The 21,495-nt window shown below is 37.1% G+C and overlaps 1 protein-coding gene across 9 annotated transcripts in view; it reads left to right on the plus strand.

Annotated features, from left to right (window-relative positions):
* Positions 1-21,495, plus strand: part of MEGF11 (multiple EGF like domains 11) — a 292,920-nt gene that overhangs the window by 73,162 nt on the left and 198,263 nt on the right. For all 9 annotated transcript variants that reach the window (XM_026856302.1, XM_026856305.1, XM_026856308.1 and 6 more), the window contains 4 exons: positions 4,946-5,058; positions 9,129-9,252; positions 11,751-11,852; positions 13,379-13,479. In XM_026856302.1, the coding sequence (XP_026712103.1) occupies positions 9,137-9,252; positions 11,751-11,852; positions 13,379-13,479 (319 nt within the window). In that variant the 5' untranslated portion in view covers positions 4,946-5,058; positions 9,129-9,136. The remainder of the gene's footprint in view (positions 1-4,945; positions 5,059-9,128; positions 9,253-11,750; positions 11,853-13,378; positions 13,480-21,495) is intronic.

The raw sequence follows: 21,495 nt of genomic DNA on the forward strand, positions 1-21,495 counted from the left end.
CATTGGGATGTGATAGTATTGCTGTAGATGAACAGCCATCAATCTGTGTTACTTAATTTGTCCCTGGCTCAGCTGTTCACTGTACTTGGGACTTTTTTGCTGTTTGTTTCATTTTATTTTCCTCTGAGATAAATGAAGTCAAAAAAGAAGGGGCCAATTGTGCTTGACAAGTAGAAGTAATTTTTAAAAATATAACTGTAAAGGATATTCTACATTTTCAAACAGTGCTTTTGTTTCTGACTTTCACAGCACTTTCACAGAATCATACTTAATTTATTTCACTGCATGTGTATTGAACATCCTTATATTTCATTGCTTTTGTTACTCCCATTTTCAGATCAACTTCATGCGCACTTTTTAAATGCTGTAAAATAATTCTGTTGGAATAAATGGTTGGGAGATTTTAGCTAAATATTTAGAAACATATTATTCGTCATCTGGGCATGCCTGTAACACTTAGGTTGCTTTATTTATCCTGGGTGTTCTGGGGATATAAGGTCTTTGTTGCTCTAAGTGTCTAAGGAAGCATATGTTGTAATTGTTTGACATCTTGAACATGGATTAGGTGGGTGGCTATATGTAAGCAAGCTAACTTGAGTTCTCAGGAGATCAGCTTTTGATGTGTGTCAGCTTACTTTCTCTTCTGAAGTAATGTATGTGAAGGAATATCTGAAATATGCATGGGACAGTGAATATAAATATACTGTTAAATCAGTAGAGAATGCAACTCCCACACAGTTTCATCAGCTTTAAAATTCCACTATGCAAGAAGACTGGGATCAGCAGGGGGGGGCACTACGGCATTGGCTGTCTTCCTCTTCCATCCCCATGCAGCAGTGGTCAGACGGTGAGAGCAGGGTGGGAGGGTTAAGCAGGCAAGTACATGAAGTGGCTCTTTCTGACTTTCCCTGTTTACCATGTTTTAACTGAGAAGGTTCAGAGATGACTGACCCGGGAAGATTTCTTAGCTTGCAGGAGGTTGTCTTCTGTTGAAATACTGCAAGGTACCTGGAGTTTGCCTTCGAAGCCTGCCAACGCAGACTTGCTCTTGGCAGAAAGTGCTGGTGGAATGTCAGCCATCTCCCTGTCCGAACTGGCAGGGCTTGGAAGACCAGTTCAGGGCGTAGGCACTACAAGGGACGTTAACGTTTCAGTGGACTTGTGTTTGGATTAATAACTTAAAGGGCCAAATGTTCAAAGGGCTGGCTTCCAATTTTACACTGGTAGTTGAGTACAAGTACAAAATTATGGGCAGAAAATCACAGATAATTTTTTTCCAAGCTGACCTTTCTGAAAAGGAGCCAGCAATTTTCTGTATTTGGGCACTGTTTCAGCAATGTTTTTAGGTGTTGTTAATGTAATATTTTCATTATATTTCTGCTGGACTATTGATTAACTATTCAATAATTTAAGAAAAAGAAATGTAGTGTTGTAATGAATAATAGCTTTTTGGATTAGTACTTGCACTTTGCACAAGCGTGCATTAATATTGAGTTTGTGTAAATACTGATAAAATAAATGTCTGTATTTATTTGTGTGTTGATGTTGATCTCATAGAGTGGATGGATAATGACACGTGTTTATACATTGTTGTTGCAGTATCTAAAATCACTTTTCAGTTTGCGGTAGGCTTGTTCTTAAAGCACCTGACAGCTTGGTCAGTCCTCTTCCCTTGTTTCCTGTGGAAGATAGTGAGACATGTTCTAAATTTCACCCAGAGTTTCAAAGCCTGGTGTATGGTGGTTAGCTGCCTTTGAAGGCTCAGAGCTAGACTACAGAATATACTAGATGCAGAACTTGGGTGGAAATTCAGCTACGTCAGTCTAGCCCTGACACGTTGCTAATCCAGTGTCACACCTTAAGTCTTTGATAGTGTGATTTAAATTCAGGTCCTCTGAAACCTAGACACATACACCAGCCTTTGTCTTGATAAACATACCTCATTAGCTGTAACTAAACTAATTGCCTAGATTGCTTGCCTAGTGGCCTGTCTCTGTGGTATTTTGACCCAGTTTTCCTCTGAGAGCACTGAAAGAACAATCGTGAGCTTCCAAAAATAACATTTGATACATTGAAAAGATCTTCATTATTTATTCCTGCTTTGCTCTAGCCAAGCTCCCAATGACCCAAAGTCATCTTATAAGAGTGCTTAGTGCTGAATCAGATCTTCAGACTTCATATGATATCCATGAAACTGTAACAATGCTCACTGTAGCAATTGCAACTCACGCCGATATATATTAGAGTTTAGAAATGTAAAGCAACTTAAGATATTTGGGCATTTGATTCCCGTTGAAGTCAGCCCCCACCCAGGTTTGGAAAACTGAGCAACTGTGGTTCAAACAATATAAGGGAGAGTCATGAGGGCACTCTAGCAGTTAGGGCCCCAGTGCATTTATCCACTCTTTTAAAGAAAGCTTCTAAACCAATATTTCAGGAAATGGAATTAGTTCCTTTATTTGTACTTAACAGCACCTATTTCACTGAATGGTGTAGCAGAGTTGGCTGCTGCTGAGACTTAGCAAATAGGACTCAGGATGCAGCTCTTTATACTGTTCCTTAATGACATCCCCATAAACTATGAAAATCTCTAAATTTTGCTTTTATTCTTTTACTTCCCAAGTCATGTTAATTACAGAAAATACCCTAGAATTGTTAAATTTGTTTCTTTCCCAACATTCACTGTAACTTCAGTAATGAACTTTGGTTGAGGAGCATGGTTAACTTTCATAGAGAGCACAGAATACTTTTATCCTGAAAAGTTAAGGTTCTTGCTTATGTTTATTGGCATTACCCTTATGGCTAGAAGGACAAAGTTGGAACAGGCTTGTCCGCATTGTATGAACTCATGTAAGGTAAGAAAGATCCTAGTTTTGTGCATCTTCTTGCTCTGTTCCTAGCTTGTGCCACTGCTGGGATTGGTCTCTTTGAGGAACAAAACTGTACAAACTTGTCCTGTGCCGTGAGCCCGTGGGCCTTCACAAGATACTGCGAAGGAAACCTGCTGAAAGTCAAAAGCAGCTGTACTGGCCTGGCCAGCTCTGTTTATCCCCTTGTCTGTGTCACTTCCAGGTGACAGATGTCTGGAAATGGTATCGGGGACATTTGTGAATAGTAGTGACTTCTGCTCCAGGTACTTCCAGCTATTGAACTGCCCTGACATCACAGGCAGAGATGCACACAAACCTCAGAGAGAGCAGTGCTTAAGGAGAACGTGGAAAAGCTGAATATATGACTGACAGCATGGGGTTTGTAGCACAGATTATAGACCAGTTGTTTTGCCCTGCTTGTAAGGGATAATAACTTGCTCTCAGTACAATGACTTCTAGGAGCTTAAATAGACTCTGTTAACTGAAATATCATCTTTTGTTAACAGAGGCAGCTTCTTGTCTACTATCTTCCTGAATTAATCGTGCAAGATGTCAGTAGAGGAAACCCAGCAACTCACTGCATAGTCTGGTGTTTCTGCTAGTTCTTCTATCACTTGAATTTCTCTGTGCTCAGATGATAAGAATCACATTGTCATTGCTTTTGTATTCTGTACCTGATCCTTTGTGGAAATGTTTGTCGGTTTAAAACAGCTTTAAATTTTCATTAAAAACAAACAAAACCACAACCTGTCATTGACAATATTTCTGTTGGTCATGGCAACAATTTTTAGATGTGGCTATGAGTTTGAACAGCTTAGTTCTTGACTGCCCAGATTAAAACAACCTGTTTCTTAGCATGCATTCTGAGCTCTGCATATTATTCAGCCCTTTCATGGTATCTCAATTTATTAATCATAAATGGAGGCATCCAAAAAATCCTGATCAGTTTTGAAACTCATGGCCTCATTTAGCTTTCATAACAGCTTGTTTCTAACAAAATCTGATGTAGAGCCAAATGAAGTGTGTGTTTAAATGATCCCTTGCCTAAACTATCATGAAAATTTCAGATGGGATGAGAAGGAGGAATGCCACAGAGGGCAGCTTGTTGGAAGCTTGCTACTACTTAGAGACTAAAATAGTGTAATCAGCAAACACTCAGTCACTTTAATGCTTCTTCGGTGAAATCCAACTTTTTGGTTTTTGGCTTAACTATTCTCTCGCATTTTCCTCAATTGCTTACACACAAATACTAGAATACATTTTAATTTTCATGTACCTAGATTTTCCTACTTGGTAGAAACTATAATTAAGAGCAGAATTGGGGAACCTCTTGATAAATAGAATACATTTATGAATAATCACCATGGAATTCTAAAGCCTTCATAAAATGCTAAAACTCTTTGAAGTAAACATGTGGATCAAAAAAATCAATTTAGATTTTTAGAAGGCTTTTGCAACGTCTTTTATCAAACTTCCTGAAAGTAACTGAATTTTCTTGTTGGGGTATTACAGAAGAAAAAGTCTACATATAAATCAAATGTTTTCTATGTAATAAGAAACAAAGTCTGAGAATCAATGATTGATTTCCAACAGAGGAGCAAGGAGGTGTCAAATGAAATTAAGGAGGCAGACAGAAAAACAAAAGGAAGTATTTCATACAGTAAATGGCTAAGATGTGAGACCATCACAGGATGCTGTTGACACTAAATTTAGGGGCCTGATATTTGCATTTTAATGGATCAAAAGTGATTAGACAAATTATTGAAATAGAATCCATCAAATGCTATTAAACACAAAGATACCACTCGTGGCTGAGGAAGTCCCAAAGTTGCAAATTGCTGGAAGCCAGAAAGAGTTTAAAAGGGCTGTGTTCCTACCAGCCATCTTCTCACACTCTTCCCTGGACACTTGCTATGGCTGAAAGCAGGGTAGTGTTCTGTAGTCTGATAGCGCACAATTATCTTAGGATAAGTAATTGCTTAGAATGGTTTATCTCATTTCTGCCTTAGTTTGTTTCCACTCCCCCAAATACACTTTCTCTGACCCAATGTTTTCTGTTTTTCTGTTGCTCACAGGGCCAAGCAAATTCGGAAGAGGTTTCTTCTGCGATTCTGTTAGCATACTGTGTGTCTTCATGTGCTGATGGTTTGTAAAAACAGGATCCATTAGGAATTTTAGCACTTTGAGGGTAAGACTTTTTAACATGGCTATTTGTTAAATGCATTGCATGGAAATTTGGGGGGAAAATTCAGATGAGGTTAATAGACTGCATATACATTTAGACATCTAAAGGAATGATCTTCAAAAGTATATAAGGATTTAAGAATATTGCATGCTAGTGAAAAACACTTCTGTAAATGTTTTCCTAACTACAGCTGAACACCAAATTAGTATTTGGCTTTTTTTTTTTTTTTTTTTTTTTTTTTTTTTTTTTCCTGGTTTAGAACTCATTTCATCCCAAATTGAGAGAAAGGAATTCAGTTTAGAACTTTGTCTTGGACTGAAAATTCTGCTTGAATTTCGTGTCAAAGTCGTATTATGAAAAATTTTATGACAGAAATGTCAAAATGAAATGTTTCACTGCTTCTGCCCCTAACAGGAAATTCTCTGATGGTCATTTTTAGTTAAATTTTCTAGTCTGTCAGCCAAGGAAGCAAAGAAGAAATTTAATCTGTGGTTTTGGTTTTGTTTTTCTTTTTTTCTCCCAGCCACCTAAACTATGCGCTAGTCCTCTTTCAGGAATATTGCCAAAACCAGGTCCTTAACACCCAGAGAAATCTTTAGGGGACACTTGCTTCACCAAGCAAGGATTCTTTGGGGTTTTATTTTCTCTGCATGTAGGCCCTAACCTTATGGGGTGCTGTTGTCCTCAGCTTGTTTTGTACAAACTGGAAAAGAGAGTAACAAACCTCCTTTTGTCCACACTCATGTACTTAATCCAATATAAAGTATTGGTTGCCTCTTTTGGTCTCTTTGCAAACCCCAGCACGGTTTCCCCAACAAAGGTTTTTGTAAAGTGAATCCACAGATAAATATATCAGTGACTTGCCACCAACTAGTTTTTCTGTAGCTAAGATTTGGAACTTAACAGTGAAAGTGTGTTTCCTTTCTTTTGTGATGGAACCAATGACCAGTAGGTGAAAAGGTGAAATACTGAAATTAGTTCAAAAAGGAGCAAGGTACATGAAAATGGCTTAAAGGAGTAACACATACCTAACTTAATCAGTTATAATTAACAAAGAATGAGACACTTGTGAAAAATTACCAGATTGTATTTTGTACTGAAAGACCTTCTTTCCTGCCAAATTGTCCCTAAATTGGCTTCTTTCATTCCTGAAAAGAAAAATCAGGCCTGGAGAGACAAAAAGTTAGAGTCCATTTAGGGACTGCATGGAGGACCTATGTGTCATTTATTTTCTTGTTAAGCGCAAAAGGCTGCCTATCCTTGGGAGAGTGGCAGTGGCAGATGCTGGAAATGTTTCTGTAATTTGTCTATATCTTTAATTAAGTTACAGGCATTGTCCCCCTGAAAGGCTGATGCTGCTTCCTTGGAGAGTATGTTCCAAATATTAAAAGGAATGCAGGAAATGTAGTGTGTGTATTATGGGGAGTGATAAAAGCTGAAAAAAAATTTCCGTATTAGATGTCATTACTGGATTCTTTTTTGATGTTGGTTTTTAATATATGTGCTCCTATTTTTAGAGTTTTATTCTGAATCTTGTAATAGCAACCATTCCATTTTGGTATGAAGTCTTTTCTATTAACAGTGATCAAAGTGAAATATTTCATTTCAGTTAGAAAAAGAGACACTTGAGACGAATGAGGTTCTGCTGTATTTGGAGAGTTTGATGTTTCTGATATACGAACTGACTTACAAAGTTAGAAAATTAATTGCACAAAACGGTTCATTTATAAACATAATAAAATTGCATTAGCATGAAAAGTTTAGAAAACAACTTTAAACCTCTTTCAAATACATTGTAAACAAATATTCTGTGTGTTATTAAGGCTTATAAATAATTTGTTGGTGTTTGTTTGGTTTAAAAACTAAACTGATACATTGTTTTCTTAAGAATAAATTGAGAACTCTGAGAATTACAGAATTCAGATATGGGGCTGCTTTAGTTAAATGTGAAATGGCTCGCTCTCTTTAGGTAGAAGTCAGGCTGTCTTTCTGCCTCTAATTAATATAGGGATAAACCCAGGCTGCTGATGTCCTCAAGAAGTTAGCAAACTGAGCACAGAACTGTGTATTGATTTTAAAACCCCTCTCTTACAGACTGTATTTCCTTAAGCAGTTTAGCCTTGCTCTTGCTTTGACCGTTTCTGTTAGAAACGGTCAAAGCAAGAGAAGCAGGCTTTCCTCTAGTCTTGTTTGTTCAGACTTGCCATGTATCAAAGGTGTGAAGAATGAAGAAAAGGGGGTAAATTGCACCCTCTAAATACAGTGCTCAGAAAAACTTGTCCTCTGTACTTTGGTGTTATTCAAATGGTAGCTAGTATAATACTTTAAAGGCATCTTTTGAAGGTATTTTTGTTGGAGGGGTTAAAGGGTTGTCTGTCATTTTGTTGAGCCTCATACTTGGATACTTCACATCTATTGGTACCTGTGGTGTTAAAACAAAGTTCAGTTCTACTCTCAAACAAGCTCTGGGCTTTGAACATTACTTTTGTTGAATTTGCGTCCCATGAGCACTTGCAGGTCAGCTGTTCAAGACACTTTTCCTCCATGTGTAGTACTGTCTAGGACAAGTGTAGTGAATGTCTTTTCAATAAACAGAACTCTCTCTCACGTCCTTGTCTTGTCAGCCCTCTTAATTTCCAGAGTAAGCTTTTGCATTGTTGCCATGGGACTTTGAAACAGCCTGCAGGTAGAGAATGGTCACTTGTAGACTTAAATCCATTTCATGAGGAACATTAACATTAAATCATGTTAATTAACATTAATATGACTTACATGGCTTAAGACCTATCTTTGGGTTTAGCAGAGCACTAGGAATAATTTAAAAGATGAGCTATTACTCCCACTGGGATCTTCACTTCGAATCCACTAAAGGCAATGGTGTCCTTGAACTAGCTAAGGCGGCTTTGAATCAGGAGGTAATTTCAGATCAGCTTTCCTGGCTATCTCTCTTCTCTTCATTCTGCTTTGTGATGACTTCTTTATGCTGGGCTATATATCAGTGCCATGCAGAGCAAACCCCTTAACATCCCTTTTGCTGTTCTGGACTGTGAGGCAATGAGCCATGTGTTTTTTAGATGATCATATGAAGATTCAATCTATTTTTAGGGCAATCTTGTTGCCAGGAATAATTTATGGGACTTTTGATTTGAATGGTGGATTATGTGATGATATAAATGCCTAAAATGGATATTTAAAAATATGTTTTACTGACAATGTTTAACAGATTAACACCTCTGATGCAGTTATGTTTAAAAGCAGCCTCATAATTCCTATCTTTTTTGTATTTTTGACTGATCTCACTGGGGGTCTCTAGGCAAACACCACAACTTTGATTTCAAAGCCACAAATGAGCAATAAGTAGGTATAAGTCAGTACATATTTAATAGATGAACTGTAAGATGGTGAAGAGACCACACCTAATGAATTTTATATAATCTATTTCCAACTTCAGTGCAAATATTTTTGGTTTGTGTTTAGCATTCTGCATAATGTGACCCAGTACATTGACCTCTGTCATTCTAAGTGGTGATTCCCCATCTAAGAGTTGAAAAGTGAATTGATTTTCTTTCAGTCATATAATAAGCATATGTCTCAGATCTAGCCTGCTATATTGACAGATGTAAAACCCATTTAAATAAATCAAAGGGGGTATTTGAGTATTCTTCCATTTGCCTATAGGTTGATGGAAGAATAGATTATCTTAGTACCTCAGTTATGTATTCTGTCGGTACAGACAGACAGCTGTAAAAATAATCAGTATCAGAAATGTTCTTTGGAAGAATCACTGGGGCTATCAATATCTTGGGTAGCTTAATCATCAATCATCTTGGGTAGCTTAATCATCAAGTAATCATCAAGCTCAATCATTTAGTAGGTTTAAACATATAGATTCCTTTTAGAATGCACTTGCACTTTTAAAAAATTTACTGTTTAGTTGATTGCTTTTTCAAGTATTTCAGTTTGTAAATAACTCCACAGTATTTAGATTTGCACAAAAGAAAGGATTAAAAGACCTAGAAGGATGTTTTCTTCAAAATTGTCTTTAATGGCTGTACTTTCTTTTCTTTATCTAGATACAACAATGGTGGCACATATGCTGTTCAGGTGGATTCTAAAAGGGCTTATTCTGTCTTTTCTGCTCAAAACTACTCTGTCCCTAAACCCAGATGATCCAAATGTTTGTAGTCATTGGGAAAGGTAACGTATAACATCCCAATTTTTTTTTTACTCACTTTTTCAGATTTTTACATTTGAAAGGCAAAATAAGAACTGTAATTTGCTAAATACCACCCTGCCTCACAAAAGGACATGGATTTGCATGACAGAAATAGTGCTTCCGAGTGCCTTTGAGGATTTGGATCATCCCAAAGAATTGTCTCTAAAGCTAGAGCTGTAGACCCCGTGCACCTGTGTTACCTGTCTCTCAGCTCCTCCACAGTTTCAGCTAGAAGAATGCAGAGACACATTTTCATTTATCATGGAGAGATTTGGAGAAACTGTGGCCTTGTTCTGTCTTGCTTTTTTTTCTGGTTGCGTTGAGCAAGGCTATTAGAAATTTCAACTAAGTTTTAAGCGCTTTCTGCTGCAACATGTGGGCTTATTCTGTATGTCCTGAACTTTGTGGCTGTATCTGCCAAATTTGTGTCAGCATCAAAGAGTATCTGCATGAAAGCACTGAGAATTAAAGGCCCTGATAATTCTTGTTCTCTCTGTTGTTACAGTGTCCTGGTCTTAAAAGTGGATCTGTGCAGGGCAGTTCTTAGGAGTACAGAGAAACTCTTTAGCTTTGATAGGGTTTGCATTCATGCGGGGTCTCTTTGCAGAGGCTAAAGTTCCTGTACTCCTAAGTTTAACTTGCTAAATTTCCAGTTCTGGTCTGTGGTTTAGTTCCTCACAAATATGAATTACTGTACACTTTAACAAAATAAACCCTTTAACAAGAGCAAAAATGGAATCGTACTTTAATTGTACTGTGTTTTCATTTCAGAAGCCTTAAGGAGAGAATTAACTGTTTGTAGGTAATGCAATTGCAAAGCAAAGACTATACAGGAATAAAATTTTGCAGTCTGCGTTGTGAGGTGAAGTGCATTCAGAGCACAGGAATAAAATATTGATTTTGTCTGAAGAAAGTCAGCAACCTAGAGACCCAATCAAGGAGAAACAAAAATTAAATACCAAAATTGATTGGTTGTGCTGACCAAGATGACTTTGTTACTTAGATGTTAATAAATCAAAGGGAAAAGATTGTTAGGGCAATTGCTGGGTAACAAACGGGATCATAAAATAATAATCAAGATCTGTGAGTGTTACTGTTTTACTTGAATAATGAGCAATGTAAATATTTTACATTTGGCATTAGTAGGAGTAAAAACATTATTGTCAAACCCAGCAAACTGTAGTAGAGGGCAAAAGCAACATCTAGTAGAATCTTGGCTTGTCTGGAAAGGGCATGACAAGCAGGGCAGTAATAGTCCAATCTTCGATTCCAAGCCAGTCAGACCCTCCAAGCAAACATTTTGGTATTACCTTACGGGTGCAATCTCACAGGGCTTAATCACATCAGCAGCCCCACTGATGAGAAGGAAATCAACAATCAATATAATGAATGACTTGAAGCATCTAATTCCTGGGTTTTGACCCTGCCTAGGATGATTTCAGTATCATTCTCCAAAGATATTGTAGATCTGATAAAGTAGAACTTGTTTCCAGATCAGAACCTGAGATTATGAGTCTTTTAGGCAGTGCACACACTTACTCTAGGGCAATACAGTGTTCTAAAATGGCTGACACTAACAAATCAATGAGATTAGTGTTCCTATATCATGTGAGAGGTCCAGACACTTTCAATATAACCATAGTAATTAATACAGGACCTGTTGTATGAATAAGTAGTGTTTTGGGAAGGAGATTGCTGAATTCTTAGTATTGTTGGAGCTCTTTGATTTCTAATCAATTTGCCCCATTTTTGTTTATATCCCTTCCTTTGTACAAAGGGAGGTCCTATTCTAACTGTATGTCAGTGTTCCAAATCTACATTCCAGTTAGTGCACGTTACAATTTTCAGACAGTTCAGAGGTTATTTCTGCTACAACTGAAAAGGATTAAATTTGTGCAGCAGAAAAATAAACACTCTTCAGCCTTATACAAATTATCTATTTGATTGGTGCACCCAATATTTGAAGTAATGATGCTACTTCATCATAAAATGGTAAAATGTGAGCATCCCATCATGCTGGCAAAATGCAGCAGTGCTAAGTTAATATGAGCTCTTACTAGCATTGTGGAGTACAAGCAAAAATGAACAGTCCTAGGCAGAAGTCAACTGAGATATTTAAAAAACATAACGTTTCTTCTCCTCTAAAATTTGCATTATCAAATTAACCAAATGCCCTTTTCACCTTCTAAACTACCATGAATTTTAGTTTTTTTCCAGAAGGGAATGGTTTATTACTCAGACTGAAATCTCTATGCCTATTTCAGTTATGGAGCCCAAGCTAGACATGTTTCAAAAAATTTCAGGAAGAGCTGTGTTTGAAGGAAGCCTTTTTCTGTTTTTCTGATAATGCCCAAAGTTTCTAAGATTATTGATTTAATTATTTTTCATGCTGGAGTTAGATGAGTAGCATATACAGTGAACTGAAGCTTTTCATGTTACAACAAACAGCCTTTCACTTTCTTTTTCTGTCTACTCCTAGCTATGCTGTGACAGTACAGGAATCTTACGCTCATCCTTTTGATCAGATCTATTATACAAGATGTACTGACATACTGAACTGGTTCAAGTGCACTAGACATAGGTAAGAGCTAATCCCCAGAACTGTTAGTTTTATTTTGTCTTTTTATCTCCTCGCGTACCCTCCATTTGTCCAAATTTCTGTGATACTCTAGATATGTACGGAAAGATGTGTTCTCGTACAATAGCCGGAATGTTTAGCATTCTAGGGCACTGATTAAATAAAGTAGAGAGATTTTTTGCATTAATTTTGAGTGAGATCAATGGTAGTCAGTCTCTTATTGGGCCATTCAGGAGTATGTATCCTTGGCATTCAACCTGCCATGTGAGGGGAAGTGTTTTTTACATGACCAACTGTCTTTAACAAGTGATCAGGACATGTCCGTGTCTACGGTATGAAATCCCTGCAGCTCCTAAATCTTGAAGAATCAGGCATTTGAGGGTTAGTGATAATTATGTATGGATCCATATTTGAAATACTGCACCCAAATCTGTATTGAAAGTAAAGGTAAAATGAGGATGGGTCCATTTCTAGCACTGAATGAAAGCTGATACCAAAAGTTAATTTTTCCCAGGACACAGGGTATCATTGTTATAGTCATTCTGAGTCCAGGTAGAAAAGTATCCTAGCAGTCATCCACTAATATTTGCAATCTTTCAAGGGAGTTTTAGAAACCTGATTGGTACCTTAACTTTCCTGCGTTCAGTAGCAAAGAGGTTGTTCAGCACCACCCCACACCCCAGCCTGACTGGGGGTTTTGCTTTTTAGCTTCTGTGTTACAATGTATGGAATTGAACAGAGATGCAGAGCTTTCCGGACTATTGTATAGATTAGAATGCAGCAGAACAAATGCAGTCAATTTATCTAACATGAGGGACAATAGATTTTTGTTCAGTTTGGGTAATTTCAAATAAACTAACAGGATCAAAGCTGTTCTGAAGTGTTCACTGTTAAATATTCCTTTCTAATGTGGTATCATTGCTAATGCTATGATTAAGGCTAGAAAAGCTACTGAATGCTTAACACTTTTTAACTCCTGTGGACTACATATTGTGGTGGGGAAAACATGCTTTAAATCTGAACTGGGCCTATAAAGTCATTTTGCAAGGCATTAGTGCCTTGAAAGGGTTAACAAGTAGGAAGAAATCACTTGGGGTTAACTTCATATTTTGTGTATTGAGAGTAGTTTCCATTGGGGTCATTTCTTGTGTAGCACGCTGACACAGTGGTTTCTGTAGAAGATTCTGTTAATTCCATTGATGATAGCTGACCCTGCTGATATGCACAAATGAATCATTTATTCTTGAAGAAGCTCCTTGCCCTTGTTTTAGGACTGGAGAAATGTTTTAATTCCAAGGAAGGGCCACGGTGATTGACCGTCATGAGTACTGTGTTTATAATACAAGTTATATTTCAAGTTTCAAAACAAGTATTGATTTTTTTTTATTGTGGCTTTTAATATCAAAAGCTTTCATGCATTTTAAAATAATTATTGAATGCTATCCTTACTATAATTTAACACAAATATAATTCCAACAGTAGGCATTGATTTTCAATATTGTCAAATGGCTTTCTGTCTTGCAATTTAGAATAAGTTATAAAACAGCATATCGAAGAGGACTAAGAACTATGTATCGGCGAAGATCTCAGTGCTGCCCTGGATATTATGAAAGTGGAGACTACTGTATACGTATGTACAGAGCTTTGATTCGGATGTGACAATTAAAAGTAATTTTTGGAGGAGCCGTAGACAAATTAAAGATGTATTGCAGTAGTAATATTAGGGGCTGATTTTCAGAGCTGCTCAGAACCTTCAGGTTGCACTGATTTCAGTCAGAATTGCAGATACGGAACATTTCAGGTCATTTCAGGTATATGCATTTCAAGCATTTAAGTAAAATTTTGCTGAAATCATTGGGGAGGGAGTTAAGGAATTTCTTGAGTGCTTTCTTGAATCAGACCTTACTTTGGGGAGAATTTATGCAAATATTCACTAATGTTAAATAATTAGGGGTGCTGAGAACACTCTTAGGAGTAAACTATTATGTAGTTTAAGAAGCAGTGTAAAGTTTCTGCCTCATAACTTTGGAAGTTCTTACTTCAGGTAAGGACAGTTAAAATCTCATTGTGTTTCACATGATTCCTGTCAATAATTTTGCTCCTTTTAAAGCTCCACAAATGTCAGAAGAACTTTATCCTAATTGCACTGTATAAGAAAATTAAAACTCTGGGGAGTGTTAGGTCAGTCTGAGGGGTCAGCAACACCTAAGAGCTTTGTTAATTAAGAACGTCCTGTGCATTAATGTCACGCATTTTCAGTATTGCAGCTTTCTAAGTATTCTGAGACAGAACACTTTTGCTACAGTTTGCTCAAAAGTAGAGTGGAGCTGGGGATCTCTTGTCTACGTCTTGTTAGGATGTGATTATGACGCAAGAAAAACACGAGGAGGTTTTGATCAGCATCAGAGTCCAAATTTTATTGACAGGTTTAGAATGCCATGGAATAATTTAAATGTGAAAATGATACAATTATCCAGCTAACTTTAAATATCTTGACATAGTGCTTTAAAGCTATTACTATCTAGTTCTGTTGGTGTTTTTATCTGAGTACCTGTATTGTGATATATGAGCACCTCAAAAACATGAACGCACCCTAATCTCATTTTACATGACCTTTATACCAAACAATTACTTTAATGGGGCTTTGGACTGTGAAAATTTACCAGCCCTTTGAGATAAGGCATTAGAAAAAAATCAGCCTTATTTTACAGAGAGAGTAATAATGATTTGATCTTCTGAAGTGTGAAATGCTGTTTCTCAAGTACTGAAAAACATCTAATGTAACACTGTCTTGGCTAAAATACTTCCTATGTTAACTATGTGTTTACCTTTAAAATTTCTCCAGTGTCGGTATAATTTCAGCAGTTGTTCCACATACTTTTACTACCAACTTGAATTTTGTGACTCAAATTCCTGTCTGACACAGCACATATTTATTTTCACTTTTCTCTCTGCAATCTATTGATTTTTTTATTTTTTTATTGTCATACTGGTTGCAACAACAGGAGATCTCTGCAGACTTTCTGATTCTTTGAGGATGTTAACAATTTATTTTAAAGTGCTTTCTTTTTTGTATTAATACTCAAAAATTCTGCTTCTGCCAGGCAAATTTTGTCTTTATATTATGAAAAAAGAACAGCATACACTAAAGTTTTGCTAATGCAGAACAGACAGCAGGTATCTGGTCAGACCAGGAGTTTAATGTTTAACACAGTGCAGATAGAACTTACATTCTCTCTGTTGTTCACATGTGCAGGAGTCAGCCTTATATTTCATTATCTACATGGTCATAATTGCAAAGTGTGTGCCTCAGGGACATTTTCTAACTTTCCTCTATCCTGGGAGATCTGAGCAGCAAGTGCAGCTGAGAGGGAAATGATGTTAAGGAAAAGGTTCTCTATCATGATTGATTCTAGAGACTTGGTCTTATTGTTTTGATACCACAGGTAGCCACATAGCAAAAAAAAAAACCCCAGTCCACAATCCAAGCAAAAAACCTCATTGAAACTCTCTGACCCTGCAACCAATAGTTTGAAGGCACAACATTTAGCAAATGTGATGCTTTTCATGTAATCTCTTCTGTTTCTAACACATCACACCCTGGTCCCATTAGTTTTGGTCTGGTTTTCCAGAGTGTGTTCTGTGCCAACAAGCAAATTCTCCTATTCATTGTTGTTCGCAGTTACCAGTGAATCCCATTTTAATTCCTGGTGGCACCTTCCTGCTTTTGCCTCTTTTTTTACCTTCCCTTGCCCGTTTCTTTTTTTTTTTTTTTTTCTTTAAATTGGTATTTTCTGCTGTTTCCTAACCAGGTAGCCTCATACTCATCACACATTCCTCCAGACACGTTCAGTGCCTGCTCTTTTAATGGCAGCTGCTACAAGAGAGAGGTCAAGAGACACCATCCAAATCATTCCACTTGCCAGTGCTGTGGGTGGCATGGTTTGGGGATGAGTGTGCCTCCGCTAAGCCCCACTGACATGAAGGGAAAGAAGCTCCAGCCCTGCAGAGCTTCTCCCCACTCAGCCAGCCCTTTAAAATCAATTCCATTAGCAATCATGGAAGCCACTACAACATGGGGAGGAGAGAATATGTCCCGCAGTGAGTCTGATGATCAAAAGAAAGTTTGATTAAAAAACAGTGTGTAGATTAAAGGCTAATTGGTTCTCCTTTCATTAATAGCAGTCTTTATTTCTTGAAAAAGTTAAATAGCTTTGTAATTAACAGTGACATGTTTAGACTAGAGAAAGCTGAGTTTAAATCTCTATTAATGACTGTTTCTTGGCTTTTAAAGCAGGACTGAAGGCTTTCAGCTACTGTTTTGATCTTTTCCCTTCTCATTTACTAATTTTTAAAGGAATGTCAGATATATTTTTTTATATTTTTCCTCCTGTTGAGACTTACTAAATGGATTAGGTCTAATAAAATCTACCCTCAGTTCTAAATAATCAGGTTGACCCACAGCTTTTTGCTTTGCCAGTCTTTTCTTCAATGTCTTCACCTTTTTGAGATCTGTATATGCTACTGCTCCATAAAACGTGGAATTCAGGCACAAGGTCAAATAATTTAAATTGTTATACATCTGACTGTTATACATCTGACTGTCAGCCCATTAGTACTTAAGCTAAACAGTTTTTGGGTATGAAATTGTCCTTGTGCCTAAAAGGATTTAGAATATTTTTGGGTTGTAATTGTATTAAAAAAATACCACCTGAAAAATGCTGCAAATGTACATCTGCATTTTTTTTTTTTCCACTGATGTCTTAGAAATGGTTGCTACCATTCTGGTAGTTTTGCAAAACAATTCCCCTTCTTTAAATGTTCTTATACATGACATAGCTTTTCACTGAGCTGTCCCTGAGAACAAGCAGCATAGGCTGGGTAGTAAATCAGAGCAACTATGATTTACTATACTTTGTATGCTAAGGTAAGCTTTTGGCAAAGCAAATGCATGAACTGCAGAAAATATCTTTTTAAACAACCACAGGGTTCAACTGCCCTTCAAGGTTTTTGTAAGGATGTTTTAAAATTATATTGCCTAGATTAGTATCTGTGGTAGATAAAGCATCTCTCAATACTTTGCTGCTCAAAAAAAGGAGAAAGAAAAGGAATATTACCTGGCTCTTTCATGATTTTTTTACCCTTTGAGTAGATGGTAATTGAATACTTCCCTTTAAGAATATGTCAGGTGGAAAGATCCCTTGTGTACTAAGTGGATACATTTTTGTCTGATAGACTAATGCTTTGTTCAGCCTGTCCATTTTAATCTTATTCTTGCACAACAGATTTATATAAAAGAGACATTTCTTTTAGGTAACAAAGGGTCAGGAGACCCAAGCATGAGAGAAAAGGAAGATGGAACTGCAAGCAGCATCTACTTATATCTGACACTTTGGCAGAAAAGAACAACTATGAAACACAAAGTTGGGAATTCAACTTTTCTTCATAGATTGACATATTTTAGTTTTTAATAGTTTTGTTTTTCACTCCTATACCTTACACTCCTTTTCTAATGTATAAATTTATGCAGTTTGACAGGATGTAATAATGACAGGATTAGTGATTTAACTATCTTATTTGCTGCCATTTATTTGTCATTCAAACCTGCCAAAATTCAGTACAGTTATAGATTGACCATTTCATGGTTATTTCATTTCTTGGTCAAGATATTACTGATCTCAGATTGTTTCTCTATATTCAGCTTTTCACATTATAATTGCCACAACCATCTTCAGGGCTCCTTGACTTTGACAAATCTTTTTATAGAGAAATTTTTGGTCATGTTGGTTGAATCTCAATTTGTTACCTAGAGCGGTAGGTCATTTAGGCCAGGGGTTAGGGACATTATTATATTTTCATGTAGCTATTTACCCATTTTTTCAGTTAGCCTATGTCTGACACCTTTAATGAATTTAAAAAAAAAAAAAAAGGAATGTTCTTTTAATAGCTGACTTGGTGAAATTATGCAAATTTGGGACCTGATTCTTTTCAGGATTTTAAATAATGTTTCATAAAATCTGTAATTCCAGTAGACATGCCAACTTCATAGCATGATGTATGCTTTTATATTGTAGCAATATGAACATTTATACCTCAGGATTGCACTCAAATTTACAAGGCTGCATGTTTAGTGTAGTTTTTGTAATCTTTGAAAAGGCTGCCTTATTGGAGCCATATGGCTGGATTGTTAAACATCTGTACCATAGGAATAACAATTCCAAAGCTTCCTGCCATCTGGATGAATTACAATACTTGCAATTCAATGCATATGTTACGACAACACATTGACACCGCAGTAGAGTGTACTTATGATGAAAAGAAAAATAATAGTTTATGTGATCAGTGCAAAAGTTGTACACTCTTAGAAAATGTTGAATCAGCAGCTTAAACTTCCTGAATATTCATAATGTTTGTTCATATGTCAGATTTGTTGATTATTTTCACTTTATAAAGCAGTAGCTCATTAACATTTTAGAAGAAATGTTATCCCCCCCTTCTCACCTCAATTTTAAATTCCTCATGGTGAGCATTCCTGTAACTTGAAAATATATTGTTCAAAAACTGCTGGACTTAGGAAATATATTTTTCTTATCTTTATAGACACACATTAAAGCTGGTGCTAGTGCTTTCTGTAAGAGCCTTACTGTTACATTATTCAAGTACGGCATTCTGTGCATCAATAATGCAACATAAATTAAGGGAAATGATATAGCAGTACATAGATACTTTGTATCAGGGGACATTCTTTTTCTCTTTCTGATTTGGGATGTATGAGTATGAGAAAATGGTGTGGAAGGCCATTCTGCATATAGCGTTATTAATTATAGAGTTGAAATGACGGCAGGAGACACTTTGAAATTTCCCCTTTTAGATGTGTTTGAGATGACTCCATACGTCTTTTTCCAGTGAAGAATATGGGGAAAATAATTTGGGTCCTGTGTTCCCATCTGAGGGGAAACTTGCCCAGGAATTAAGAAATACTGCTTCTAATAGTAGTAGTTATGGACATAGTAGCAGCAACATTCTTACCACTGTGTGGTGACTGGGAGGAATCCCTGCTTTCTATTGAATGAGCAGGTGGATTGATAAGAAATCAACAGAAGGAGCTTGCAACAGAACTGGTTATCTGCATTCAACTTCTGGTAGCATACTTCAGAGTGTAACTGAGGAGACATATACCGATGTCGGATACACCATTTTACAGAACACAGTGGGACAGGCCACAACTCTGCAAGCAGTAGAGACCTTTGCTTGTTCATTCAGAGCATCTTGAGAGGCAGTTGTGTGTACAGAAGAGGGAGACCAGCCTTATAAGTAGGTCAGTTCACTTTTTGGCATAGATGAAGACACTGGGTTACTATTTAGCCTAAAGATAATGGAGAGACCTCTTTGAGGGGAAGGTGAAAAAATCAATTCTTATCTCCCATCCATCATTTTATATTTGCAGTTAGCTTCAGGATGCTGATGGGTTTGCAAAGATACTTGTGAGGAGAAGTCATTAAATAAGGGAAGGACTTCTGGAAGAAATGCCGTAGAAGGAGGAGAAATGAAATGTTCATACAAAGAAATGGAAATAGCATGAAGTCATAAAGGAGGGTATGCTGAAGCTGTATAATGTCTCGAGGGGCTTAATAAATATCAGAGGAAAAATTATGCAGGCATTATAGATAGAAAAAGATATAGACTGTTGCTAGTGTAGCAGTAAAAAAGCTTTTCTGACTGCTTTAGGTGATATTAGTTAGACCAGTATAGACTTCTTTCCCACAATAGAATACTGGGAATGTCAACACAGTAGGAGGCACTGGATCCAGAGCTACTCATGGTATTCATGTTAGTGGCCTGGATGCGTGAAAGTTTCAGCAGGATCAGAAAAAAGACACAAGAATCATAAATGTGAGTTCATTGCTGAATTCAAAGAACAAGTCATGCAAAGGTTAGTCTATTAATTTCCTCACTTTCCTCACTTTTAGCAAAAGGTTGGTCCCCAGCTGCTGTAAATCAGCACAGATCCACCATGTGTGAATGGACATCTTCAGCTACTGCATCCTCACTTCCACATCTTTATGTCTCGATTCCCTTTCAAAATCCCCTTCCTCATACTCCTGCTTAATACACTTGTTAACTCTAGTTTACACTGATCTTTTGTGTGGAGGGCACTAGTGCTAATCCATAGTAGCTTTATGGCTCGGTCCTTCCTATCTTGGTGGTATCTATTCACTTACATAGACTTATAAAACCAAGATTCTGTCCATCCCATATATGAGTGAATGTTCTTCAGTACGTACAGGACATTTGCCATTTATCAAATGAGGAGGTCACAGATCTCCAGAAGATTTTTCTCTCCAAAAGAGTTTGAAGTTCAGTAGTAGAACAGATTTGTGGTGAGCTAGGTTAACTTATTGAAATCAATAGGGTCAGGAAGAAGATGGATGTGTGAAATTAAACACATTTAAAACTGAAGTTATTTTCTTGACCACTCCTTCACATGCTTCTCCCATCTAATAGATTTATTTCCCTCATGCTCTGAAGAGTTTTAAAGCCTAGTAGAAAAGGGGGAAGAGAGAGAGAGGAAAAGAAGTTACCTAAATCTAGATGTCCTTTAAAAAGAGCTTCTTATACATGTTCAACATCTGAGATAGCATCATTTTGCGCTTCTTTTATATTGTAGTTTCCTCTGGCTGTGACCTTCCCCTGAGCAGTTCCAGAGTCTTTGTCACACATTAACCTTAGATGTCTGGGAAGCCATCAGCCAGATGTGGAGCACTGTTCTAAACCAGATTCCTTGTTGACTGAAAAAAAATTCTAGTGCAACCTATGCCAGGTGTAAACATGAGTTGCCCCTTTTCCTCATTTCTAGGCATCTTATAAGATAGAAACTGTAAAATAAAAATGAATTGTTACCACTACAAGAATGTCTGAAGTGCATACACTAGAATGATAGCATAGCACAGCTTTGGGGGTTAACCCCAATATTGTCTTGCTCACTGACCCACACAGCCACTCTCACTCACTTTCACCAGTGGGACAGGGGAAGAGGAAAGCTAGAGTAAAAGAAATAAAATTTGTGGATCAAGATTAAAAAAAAAAAGTTTAATAAGCAAAAGAGAAGTGGAAGAGAAGAGAAATAAAACAAAACAAGTGATGTAATCAGTCACTCACCACCTCCCATGGGTAGATTGATACCAGCCAGTTACTGAGCAAAAGATGGCTAATCTCCTGGAAGGACTTCCTCTCTTTTTTTTTTTTTTTTGCTGAGCATGATGTTATAATCCATGAAATATCTCTTTGGTTAGTTTGGGTCACTTGCCTGGTTGTGTCCCCTCCCAATGTCTTGCACACCCCTAAACTATTCACTGGTTGTGGGGGTGCAGCAGTTGTGAGAGGCAGAGAAAGCCTTGATGCCATGCGACCACTGTTTAGCATAGCTAAAGTGTGAGCATTGTCAGCCTTGTTTTGATCACAAATCTAAACCACAACACCATCCAAGCTGCTATGCAGAAAACTAACTCCATCCCAGCCAGACCCAGTACATACAGCTGTACTGTAGTTAATAAAACATACTCATCACTATGATCCTCATGAAATCTCCTTATGGGTTTTTTTCGGTCTTTCCACCTCTCAGTTTCAGTAGTGACAGGGGACTACT

The sequence above is a fragment of the Athene cunicularia genome (genome assembly GCF_003259725.1).
Source record: "Athene cunicularia isolate RWA chromosome 10 unlocalized genomic scaffold, athCun1 chr10_part1, whole genome shotgun sequence".
In the NCBI taxonomy this organism is placed as follows: domain Eukaryota; kingdom Metazoa; phylum Chordata; class Aves; order Strigiformes; family Strigidae; genus Athene; species Athene cunicularia.